Source organism: Panthera pardus, unplaced genomic scaffold (genome assembly GCF_024362965.1).
Source record: "Panthera pardus isolate Hobbes unplaced genomic scaffold, ASM2436296v1 HiC_scaffold_6, whole genome shotgun sequence".
NCBI classification, from domain to species: Eukaryota; Metazoa; Chordata; class Mammalia; order Carnivora; family Felidae; genus Panthera; species Panthera pardus.
Window position 1 is genome coordinate 130,812,265 of NW_026526991.1, and position 12,097 is coordinate 130,824,361.

General features: G+C 44.8%; 1 protein-coding gene across 16 annotated transcripts in view; it reads right to left on the bottom strand.

The window, feature by feature from the left end:
* CELF2 (CUGBP Elav-like family member 2) overlaps positions 1 to 12,097 on the bottom strand; it is an 832,193-nt gene that overhangs the window by 65,388 nt on the left and 754,708 nt on the right. For 15 of the 16 annotated variants that reach the window (XM_019460830.2, XM_019460833.2, XM_019460824.2 and 12 more), the window contains one exon: positions 3,775 to 3,854. The exons of the other annotated variant lie outside the window; for it this stretch is intronic. In XM_019460830.2, coding sequence (XP_019316375.1) covers positions 3,775 to 3,854 — 80 coding nt within the window. The remainder of the gene's footprint in view (positions 1 to 3,774; positions 3,855 to 12,097) is intronic. 16 annotated transcript variants of the gene reach the window in all.

A 12,097-nucleotide genomic window follows, 5' to 3' on the forward strand; every position in this document is an offset into this window, starting at 1 on the left:
AGACACCTTATCAACGTTCTTTAATTAAGCTTCGTGCTCCGCTCGTCTGACAGACAGAGTCGTCTGTGTGTCTGCCTGTTTCCACACGTGAGCAGGGGACAAAGAAGGAGAGATGCCATAATGGGGACGAAAACGTCCCTCGCTCATGTCTCTTGTTCACTCTTTCCCATTTTCAGTGATGCATTTTTGAACTCAGGAGCGCGGGGATCTTCCCGACTGGGCACTATCGGTGGGGAGAAGTGGGTTGTTTTAGGAATGTGGATGAGGGAAGGAGAGAGAGAACGCAGGCCCCGACCAACCTAACTGTGGTGTTTGCGGACGGGCCTCCCTTCCTTCTCTAACGCATCTCCTCTCTCCACCCTGCCCGGGGCTACCACAAACCACCAGCCTCAGAAGCATATTCTAGCAAGAGGAGCTGGATCTGAAATGGCAGGAGGCGCCGACTTGGCTTTTTGTCTCACTGGACATCACCATTCTAGACGCTTTTCAGTTTTCATTGCCTTTAAAAGGCAAGGAGTAGGGGCAGTGCGTGAGGGAATGGCTCAGGGTTCTAGAATAGGATGAATTCATGTCATGTTTGAAGTGGATAAGATCATTTGGGAAAATAATGGCCTCCAGCATGAAGACTTCCTTCCCAGAACACCTCTGAGACTTTGGCCACCATTCTGCAGAGACACGAGCTCCTCCCTCCCTCCCTCTCCCTCTTACCATGGCTTGCCTACACGTCTCCTCACCATTAAAGTCCTTTACACTTTGCTGAGATAAAAAGAAATAGTTCTACCCAGCTGATTAAAAAAAAAAAACAACTTTTGTTGAAACTCAGCATGATAACAGACTTCTTTCTCCCCTCTCAGAAATTCTATATTCCCATTTAAACGAGCTCTTTCCCTTTCCTTTGGGTCATTTTTCTCTCTCCTCGAAAACAAACCTGTGTGCCTTCCCCCCCCCCCCCCCCCCCTTATAACCTTTGGTAGTTACTGAGGGTGTAGCTGTGAAGGTGGGAGGCTAGCGGGTCTGGTATTACCAAAACAATGTGAGAAAAATGAGGTGGCTGTTTCAGTGGTGAACCTCCAGCGAGCGTATCGGTCTTCAGCTCTTGAGCCACGGTCACAGGACACAATGTTAAATGTCAACCACACAAAAATAATATTTCCACCTTAAAAAAAAATCTATACTTCATATTTCTTCTTCTGCTCCATATTTCAGTATTTCCACTTTAAAGTGAGCAAAATACTCTGAAGATGGAGATTATACAGAGGGAGGGTTTTGTATGGAAAGGGTTGTTACTGCTGTATCAAATTTGTTCCATAACAAATGACAGCATCTCCTCCTAACAGTACATTTACTGTTGTGTTTTTCTTCCTTAAATACAAAAAAAAAAAAAAATTATATAAAAGCAAAAAATTAGGCTCAAAAGAACTTGTTTAAACCATGAAAAGGAAAAATGGGCTGGGCATAGATCGGAGGAAAGTGGAAAAATAGAAGGTACGATATAAAAATTAATTATTCTTAAGAACATGTTCGTTTAAACCTTAACATTCAAATCATTTTGAATTCAAATTTCTTAGGTCACACATCTTTGGTTACAGATGTGAGCCAGAGTCCTGAAAATAACAAAATTAGTTAAAAAAAAAAACAAACAAACAAACAAAAAAAACCCCTGATGAACTTCAGTTGGACAACTATAACGTGACTGCATAATATATAATCTTCTATTTCAGTATTTTTCAATTCAACAAGACATTTAAATGTCTGAGGCCCCTCTGAGCATGGGTGTTCAGAATGAAAAACAAATGCACCAAATTTGATTTTAAATTGTAATAGAGACGTTAATAACCAAAGGATCAAGGATTTCTTAGAAAGAATATGCCCCATTCTCTATAGCAGATTCTTTTCATTCTGAGCCTATTCTTCCTTAGTTCGGGTTCATACCCAGGTCTGAGCTACGTTCCCGAACTTTCTCCCTGTAGGAACACAGGAGAACACAGACCAGCATCCTCTGTAGCTGTACTCAGGGGCCCAGATGAAGGCACTTGGGTTAGAGCTGAAAGAATGTAGGTTAAAAAATCATCTAAGGTACAAATCACTAAGTTACAGGAAATAAAATAATTATGAATGAAGCGCATGTATGGAAGATAATAAATACAGGTGAAGACTTTTTTTTTTCCCTAATGGTACTTTCATTTTTCTCTCCAAACTGAAATGTAGCTGGGATTCAGACTGATCCCCAATAATGGAACAGCCGAAGAGAAAGTGGGGGACAAACACAGCATCAACCTGTGACTGCGTGTCGTACAAGACTGCATCCCTAGGAATTTCAAAGTCCTGCTAATTATCTCCTATTGTGGCCGATTTTCACCTGAGCTTGCCTTCAGGTAGGGGGGTGTGAGTATCTTAAAAATGCATTGCACTGAAAGGAAAACACAGTGATTATATAAAATATGTTAGGAATATCAAAGTCAAAATGAAGCTCGAAAAAGACAATAGGCTTTGCAATGCTGATATCAAAACTCAGAAAAGTACAGTGAACACTTAATGACAAGGCCATGCACACTCTTGCCCCCCTTGTCCACCCACCTTTCGGCTCACTATAAAAAAAGTTGCCCACAAAACATGACGCAGAATGATCACTTAGCTCCCAGCATGCTTTGGGAGATGCAGCATTGCAAAAAACGAACAAAACAAACAAATAAAAAATAACCCCTCCCCCAAAAATGGAGGTAAAAAAGAAGCGCAAACAATCCATAAAGAAATTTTTGCACATTAAATCAAATCGAAAATATTCTGCTTTTCGGAAGGTGAAAACGTAACTTCAGGTAACGCCACAGGGCCACCTCTGGAACAGATCACCCATACACAGAGGCACGGTATACAAGTACGGCAGAACATGCATTCCCAAATGGTTCTATCAGACAATACCGAGTAAGTAACAGCATATCACTCTTGGAATGCTTTTGTGCAAAGTTCTGAAAGGCCAGACTCAAATCACAGGCTAGACAGAGCCGTCTCTCTACGGTTGTGGGTGAACACCCGCATCAGCGTATTTATCTTCCCCCAAAGCCACTATCTCTCATTAGGAGACCAAATTTGAGCCTTTATGTTTCTTTCACTGCACATTTTTTAGTAAAAAGACAAATCTCGTTTTTCAAGGAATTCTCAAACGTTAATATTTTCTGGTTAAACAATGTAGGAGAAGTATTAATTTTCTCCCAACACTCTTGATGCAAAAGCACAATTCTGTTGGACTGAAGAGAACTTGACCCCATATTTAAAAAAAGAATAAAGAAAAAAAAGAGAGAGAGAGGAAAAAAAAAAGAAAAAAAAAAAAAAAAAGAACCCTGTGACGGACACAGGGCAGGCTGCAATTTGGAGTGAGGGCTGTTAAGGTTTACTCCATACCAACCCTGGACCAGGAACAGATTCGATCCTTTAGAGATCGAGAATGATTCTTGGTTTAAATTGCATCGTGACACTACGTTGCAGGGCCTGGGCCACTGCAATAAAAGGCTCAAAAAATAATGTACAGCAAGTGGAAGGTTTTACTAAATGCATTTCAAGTCATTAGGGGAAAAATTCAGAGAGAGAGAGAAGAGAGCGAGAGAGGATGAGAGAGAGAGAGAGAGAGAGAGAGAGAGGATGAATATGAATGAATGAAGAGATAGTGCAAGTGTCAATCCGTGATTGTCACGTGAACAATCCGCGCAGGAGAGAGCTGCTTTATCATTCCCCATCATTTGCACAAAGAAAACAAAGAAAGGGCAGATGATACAGTACCTCCATGGTCTGAGACTGATGCATGGCTTTGATTGCATTCTGTGCCATTGCCCTTGTAGAAAATGTGACAAACGCACAGCCTGTGGGGAACAAGGGGACAGGGAGCAGGAAAGACAAAAAACAACAAGACAAAAGGGTTGGACGCTTGTTAAACCAACACAGTCTACGAGAACTGCCACAGGACGACACTGTTCTCAGTAGTACATAAAAATCAACAACTTCTCTCTTGGCTTTATCTTAGTTGGCTTTTTACTCACAGTGCGGACTTGCTAATCTGACCGAAGCAGAAAGATTTATTTATTGACTAGTTTCTTTTTTAAAATGGAGATGAGGGGAAAGTAGTTAGGTACTTTTATTTTTCCTTTTTTTCTTTCTTTCTTTTTTTTTTTTTTTTTTTTTTTTTTTTAGCCACGGGGGGCGGTGGGGGGGGGTTGAAATTAGCAAGATCTAGTTTGCATTTTCTAAAATAAAAAGTTGCTATTTTACATTTTCTCCTTGGCTGATTATCTTTACTTAGGGCATCCACGCATTTGGCCTTTGGATTTCAAATTTTAGCGTTGATTTTTAAGCAGCAAATAATAAAATCCTCACACCAAGGGCAAATTAGCAAATAAATTCCAAGAGCTCGAAATGTGAGCAAATAAATAGATCTAATCTCTTCTGGGTTGTTAAAACATATATATATGTATACATATACATTGATGCTATTTAAATGCAAAGAAATACACCACATCCTGCACAAACTTGTAATTATTGATTACGAACAAAAACAAATGCTCTATTACTCTGAGTGTATTCAACAGTGCATATAAGGCAAACCTTTATCTGCATTGGGTTTCTGAGTCGTATAAAATCTTTATGACTTTTCCAAGTTGTGATTTCAGAGATGCATCAGAGATCTGGCCTAACGCCTCACGTACACAAGACAACGTACAGTTCTCTGAATGCTTCCTGGGAGACCCATTCAACTTTCCGTGGCTCTTTGTTTCTCATGCTGGAAAATAACCAGAATCTATATTGCCTGCTCCTTGTACAAGTGCTGGCCACCACGCAGGTCACTGCTCCGACTACATGGCCCACTGCCCTTTTCACCAATAAAAACACGGCCTTCTGAAATTTACATTTTATTCATCATGCACCCTTGGGCTTCTTCGAGAAAAAGACTGTGAAATTAATGCAGATTCAGGCTGATTTTATAATAATAGCACAGCACACTAAAAGCTTAGCTAAAGCAGTGCAGACTTATTTCACTTATGATCTCTAATGACTTTAAAAGTGCATTGATTTTCAGCTTCTTTAGCTTTGCACAGTTTGAACTTAGGTATCAGAGAATAATTTAGTGTTCCACTCAATTTCTTCAAAACATTATTATTATTACTACTTAAAAGATTTCCAAATGAGGCAGATCTAAACACTGAGTGGCTGAAGCCTGTTGTCATTTCGGAGTGAACGCGCGGGAAGTGGGATTCTGGCTCTTGCCCTGTGGCCAGTAAGCCAAATAGGTTGTTCCGCATCCAAACAGCCAGCGGACTGTTTGGTTTATGCAAGTCAATTTCTGAGCCATCAAATAGATTTTCTTCGTTTGCTCTGCATGTGTACCTGGTGAGATTATCAAGTCAATACTGCATTAGCACCTTTTAATCAAACAGCAATAAGAGAAAGCAACACCTGTCCATTTTCCCCAAAGCACAAAAACATCCAGTCATGAAAATAAGTCAATGCATTTTTTTTTTGGCATCATGCTGTAATTTTTAATACAACAAAACTCTTAGTACATGGGAGATTCATCTCTCATTCACCTCCCGGTCCAGCTGGCTTTATGAAGCCTGAAGTCTAGCTTGCTATGAATGCCGAGCTGTTTCAAATACTTCTCTGACATTATAGCAGCTAGTGAAACTCACTACTGAAGCACACTGTCTGCACCTCCACTGGCTGTAGCTTGTCATCAGTAAAGCTATCTGGAGCCTTCTCTAAGGCGTCTAGAAGACGTGGGTAAGAGTGTGGGACATAGGATACCACCTCTACTTGGCTTCTGTATTCCAACTCAGCTCTACAATTAGCCCCAAATTTACCATCCACCTCAAAGTAATACCCTTTTTCAAGAACATTGTGAATATCACCGACATCATTAACAGAAAGAAGTAACACTAAGAATTTTCTTTTTCCATTTCTTGAGACTACAATGGGGGCAAATGCAATTAATCTAATGGAGAGATCCTGGACATCGTGTGAAGCCTGGGCTAACTCTGCCTTTAACAGTCATGGAGATTGTGTCATTCACTTCGTTTGCTCTTATTATCCAGGAACATGTGCCAAACTGACAGTTTCCAAATGGAGGTTAAGAATGCATAAAAAAAAAAAAACACATGTAAAATGTCAACAGAAATCAATAAGGCACAGTTGATGCATTTACCACAATTTCAGAACAAGTAGAACTTTTTAAAGTAACTTAGTGAGAAAGAAATAGCAATTAGCTGGTCTCAGAAGGATTAGCAATAGAATGATAAAATTCCATCTCTATAAACTCGAACCATTGCTCTTTCCTTTCTGAAACCTGCAATTAAAAGCTCGACTGATGCTTCTAATTATACAACCCTTACTGCATCCAGAAAAATGATCTGACAAATCTGATGACTTCTTTAACCTTTTTACTCTATTGGCAGTGGTGCAGTAAGAGAGAACCCGTCTCCTCAGGGGCTCTGTCAACTTTGGTACCGTGTGCTGTGTTCAATTACTTAGGAGAGACAATTACTGTCGTTTATAAAGTGAGAGCACATGTCGAAAATTCCCCTCTCTATGCCATTCTGGATGAAGTTCCACAACTTCAGGACTGAATGTTTCATGGTTTGGTAGCTTGTGAACCTTTGTGGCTTCTGTTAAAACAGGAGGCTGTATTAGTCCTATGGCTGGATTTTAATTTTTCTTTTCTACGTGGCTTTAGGATTAGGCCTCAGATCCGTGGCTTTTCAAGAATATAGGGTCATAGAAGCTCCTTGCATCAAGACTGGCTGCTAGCTTCTTCTACAAGCCAAAGGACTGGCCTTCCACTGGACAAAAGTAACTTAGGTCAACTGGCCCCTTTTTATGAAAAACAAGATTTTGAGTACAATGGAGCCCACTGGGTCTTGACAGAATTAACTGCTCTGACCTTACAGGGCCAGCCCTCCTCTGTTCTAGATTACTGGATGTACTGTCTCAGTAGTAAGTTCTCTGGCTACTGACCAAAATGCAGGAAACACTACAACAGAGAAAAAGACACAGGTACCAAGGAAATGAAGGGTTTTTGTTGTTGTTAGGTAAGATAGCCTGTATATTATTGTCTTAAAGCCTCTCCAAAAACATAATAGCGGGGGGGGGGGGGAGGGGGGGGAGGAAAAGAAAAATTCCCTCCTTAAATGTGGCCAACCTGTAATTTACCTTACAATTATTTATGCTCTCCACTTTCAGAATGTCACAGATTGCTAACAGAAATGAAAGGAGCTGAACTCCTCCCTGTTCGGTGAGGTTTTGCCTTCTTGCTGCTAAAACAGATAAATGATTGACTGGGGAAAGGTTTCTCCAAGTAATTTCCTCCTACAGACAGGATCTAAGGAAATCACGTGGCCCTGTCACAGAGAAGATTCTGGAACACATCTATTACACTTGTCATCTCAACTGAAAAGCTGTCTTCACTCAGGTGTTCTACCTTTTCTCTCAGTTGCAAGAGAATTTTGAGAGAACTTGATGAATTCTTGGTCTGCAGAAAGAGAGAGAGAACGGGCACTTTTAAGGCACATACAATGCCAGGGCCTCCTGCTTTTCTGCTGCTTCTTTGCAAGGGAAGCAGCAGCCTGCTATGTTTCAACTGAGGGAAGCATAATTTAAAATAACTTGTGCAGCATGAAGGAGCTTTCAGCCTATGGAAAACTTGTTTATAAATTCCCAAAGAAAGTTCTCAATGCAGCCAATTTTCCTTGCTGTATCTTTTTAGCAGTGGCACGATTTATTAAAACATACGTTACCAGTATAATAAGAGAGCATCAAAACTAACACTCCAATGCACTGTCCCTGATGTTGGGTTAGTTTATTTAAAATTGGCATGGAGAGATCACTCGTTTATGGCACCCGAGGCTGAGGGCAGAGCAGGACTTAAGAGTTTACAAAGTTTCACCCCTGAGATGAGATTTGAAGATTGTATTCAGAATAAGATGACAGAATGCAGTTAATAACCCAGGGGCATTTGATACGAGTTTCCACATATGTGTAGATACTACGTTGTGGGCAAGCCTACAACGTCGTGATCAAAACGGAGTCTGCTCTGTGTACATGTTTTTAAAGTCAAAAGCCCGATCCTAATATTCTGATCAGATATAACAGAAACAAATGAGGATTTAATGGCTACAACCAGTCTGTGCTCGCCAACATCCCCGAAAATATTGCCAATTCATTTGTCAAGGGTTTTGGCAGGAGAATGTTGGAACACCATAAACACAGCTGGAATATTCTTAAACAAGCAGAAAGTTACCTTAAATGGCAGTGAAGATTTGACTATACTTTATGGGAGAGAAAAATGAAATAAACTCTTTCATTGTCTCCGAGTTACAGATAATCGTTGCCATGGTGCAGAAAACCCTGTAGACTGTACCCAAATAGTCCATTCTGACTGTGGGATTATGGGTAAGTGAGAACATGTGTATTTTAGGAAATCAAGATGCTAAGGGGACGCTGACAACTAACTGCACTGGCTTGGATGACGTGAGCTTTGCTTCTGAGAGCAAACATCCCATGTGACTTCCCACGCATGGACGCCGTGGCCTCCTGCTCGCTTTCTCAAACAAGGTTCATACGGCAAGCCTGGGGGTTGGCCTGCCACTGCAGAGGGATCAGAGTGTTGTGAAGGGGCCTGAAAGCAGCCCAAACCAGGTTTTCCAAATTAGAAGAGATGGCAGAACGGGTCACTGCCCCCCAAAAGGGGAAAATGCGCACTTAGGTGCGGGCATACCGTGTCAGGAGAGTCAGACTCCTGACATCTGCTGAGTGCTGGTCTCAGTGTGCCTGGCAGATGATGGCTGCGGTCCGTGGACAGTCACGACAATTCCTTGGGGGGGTGGGGGGGGGAACATGGCACAAATCTGGACGCTGGGGAGCACTGATGGGACTCTGTAAATAGCCCTTCTTGCCAACATGGAGATGAGGAGTTTTGTTTAAAAGATGGTGATTCTAAGTATAGCAGAGCCGTGGGTCCTGGCTACCCGCACTCCGAATCAGTGGGGCGGAGAAGCTTCTACTTCATAGCCTGCGGGGAGGGGCAGAAACTACTGAAGTAGCGGAGAAGAGATGACAGGAGACACCCGCAGGGGAGCTAGCGCCACTCACTAACTGCCTCTCTTGTCTGCGTTCCCGCAGCCGAAGTGGGCAAGGGCAAAGGCAAAGCCAGAGAGGTGAACCACTTTTCTGTCCCTCTCCCTGATGATCGGATGGTTTGATTCGAAAACTTTTTTACTGACTAGTTCAACACTCGGTTTAGTATTAGAAAGTGCTTTTCAGAGCAGCCAAGCTTTCCCTTTCACTTATTTATGTATTTATTTACATCTGCAGTGGCCGAGCTGGCAACAGGCCTTGAGAACAGAAACGCTGAGCACCCCTTATCTGCAGAGCCACTAACGGGAGACACTTATTAATATTTGATTGAAAACTGCAATTCTTTAATGAAAGCAAAATAGTAGCACGAAAGAGAATTGTTCTTTTAACAAATACACTGATTCAGGAGCAGTCCCCTGTACCCAGGAGTCCCCGGGTCTCGCTAATTGAAAAACCTACCACTGTCTGCCTTTGTATTTCAGAACAAACGGTTATAAATGAGTATTTTCCTTTTTGCCACAGGGAATCCTCATCAGTTCACCAGAAATTACTTTTCTGTTAAGAAGAAGAAGGAGAAGAAGAAGAAAAAGGGCAGGGAGGAGCATCTGACTCTTCACACCGGGCCGGCATCCGCATAAAATACGGACGAGGCTGCTCCCATAACTTGTCTCAGAAATCAAGCTGCTCTGGGTGTCCAATGCTGGCTCATCAACCACACGGCAGATCAAATGAGCCAAGCGCTCTTGTCGAGGACTGCGTCCTGCTCTTTCCTGCGAAAGCTGGGGCTGCTTTAAAATCTTATCTGCAGAAATCCCTCCCGGATGCTGAAGGAGCTCTACACACCGCAGGCACAGCGCTCTTCATTACGGTCTGCGCTGGCCGGACAGAGAGAGTGCGTAGCGCGCCCCCTCCGGCAGAGGGAGAGCAGCGGTCACGGTGTCGCTAGGCCCTGGGGATCGTCCGCTTAGACAGGACATCTCCCACACCGGGGAGCTAGCGACGCCCGAGGAGGTGAGCGGGGCGCGTGTGGTGACTGCTGCCATCTGCAAAGGGGGAGACTGAGGGGCGGAGACACGGAAACGAACTGACTCTGGTTACAGTTCATGTCAGAAGTCCTGGGACTGGACGTCGGGGGTCACTGACCTCTAAGCCACTATAAATGCCACTGGGATTTCCTCAGGGGCCTGCCTTTCTGTTCCTTCCCCGCGCTGCATGCCTGGGTGCATGAAAAGCCGCCAACACGGAAGTGTGACGGTGAATAAGGACAGGCGGGGATGGTGGTTCTGACTGCTACAAGGGCAGCGGGAAAGGACCCTGAAAATGCGATCTCGCGTTGCCTCCCTACTTTATTCTGTCTAGCCGCACCGCCGCTCCCCGGGGCCTCTCCCCCCGGCTGGCCCGCCTGAGTGGGCACGAATCTATCGCGACTGCGGCACAATCAGATGATCCGACGTGACTGGAAGCTCTCACGGAGTCCATGTGCTGCGGTGGCACAGAGGGCCCCGGGACCGAGGTCCCCCCGCGTCCCCTTGCACCGGAGGTTGTGCGGTCGCTGGCACGGGGCGCGGCTGTGGGTGCCGCCGGCGACAGCGTGGGTGCTGTGCTATGGCTCGGCCCCGGGCACCGCATCTGTGCGGGTCCTGTTCAGCTTCCAGAGCGGCACGCGTTTTCCGTGCGGCGAGTGACAACCTTCGGAGCGATCAGGGAACGCTCCGGCCGTCATTCCCAAGCCACCTTCGGAGGAAAGCACAGGGACCGCAGGCTCGTGGCTTCCTCCTCCTGTCCCCCTAGGCTACCTCCTTGTGGGGCTCTGCAGGTGGACGTGGGCGGAAAACTCCGGTTCTCTGCGCCTGCGGTTCCCGCAGCTGACACCGGGAAGTGTCACGTCTCTAAGTCAAAGGAACCAATGTTCTTCCTCACGTGGTGCTGAACTTAGCTAAAATGAGGGAGATGGGTGGAAATTAGCGCTTTGGGACTCAAGGGCCAACCTTTGCTTTCGGCATGTGGTTCGAGATGGCAGTGCTGTCCCAGAACCTGAGACCGGGAATGAAAAGAAGTTTCTAATTAGCCCCACGGAAACTGTATCGATAAGCACATTAAGAGAATGAAATGCTCTTTGTCTGCAAACATACGGAGCTCTTAGAAGAACTGGAGGATATGTTTTACAGATACACTCTGACTCAGGCCTCCTGGGCTGTCTCGGGAAACACGGTCAGATGAGGGTGAATGCTGGAGCGCTTGCGAGCGGTGGAGGGAAGGGTCTGTGTGGCGCTGTCCAAGGGGAGGCAAACATGGAAAGAAACAGTTAGCTCCAGCTGCCGTGGGTGGCTGCTGGCAAAAACACTGGTTTTCCTCAATGCTCGAAGCCACAGTGGCCGGTTCCGTCATGGTGACAAAGAGGAACCTGCCATCTCCTGGACCGCGTCATCTCTGCCACTTCATGGACTTCCTGCGCTCAGGCCTCCAGGAGTTCTGCTCTTTGAAATCAAAGCCTGAGACCCCAGGACAGGCCCAGTTATTATTCTGAGTCCCTACCTGCTCTGCGCTACGGGGGACCACTGACGTTTGTCCTCGGTTTCTATCGCCATCAAGCGGCCTGTCCCCTCCCCATTTCTCTCGGGCATGGGCAGAAAGCTGGAGACTCGGATGAAAACAACAGATATTCTCTCTCCTCCTCCCCATCTCTCCCTCACCCGCCAACATCTACTTCAGTGTGAGATGGAAAGGGATATGAACGACAGGACAGCCTGTCGGCCTCCGGGCTGGCCGGGACAGCCTGAGCTAATAAGTTGGCATCGAGACCTTGTCGACCTGAGAAATACAAGGTGATCACTTCGACTACGGTGAAAAGTTCAGGTTGGACAACTTGATCACACGGGACGCATTACAGGGTGACCTCTTGCTGTGTGCGGTGGCTACATCTACCTTGATGGTGACACAGACTTCCAATTAGCACTTGAGGGAAGAGACTTTGCAGACAGCA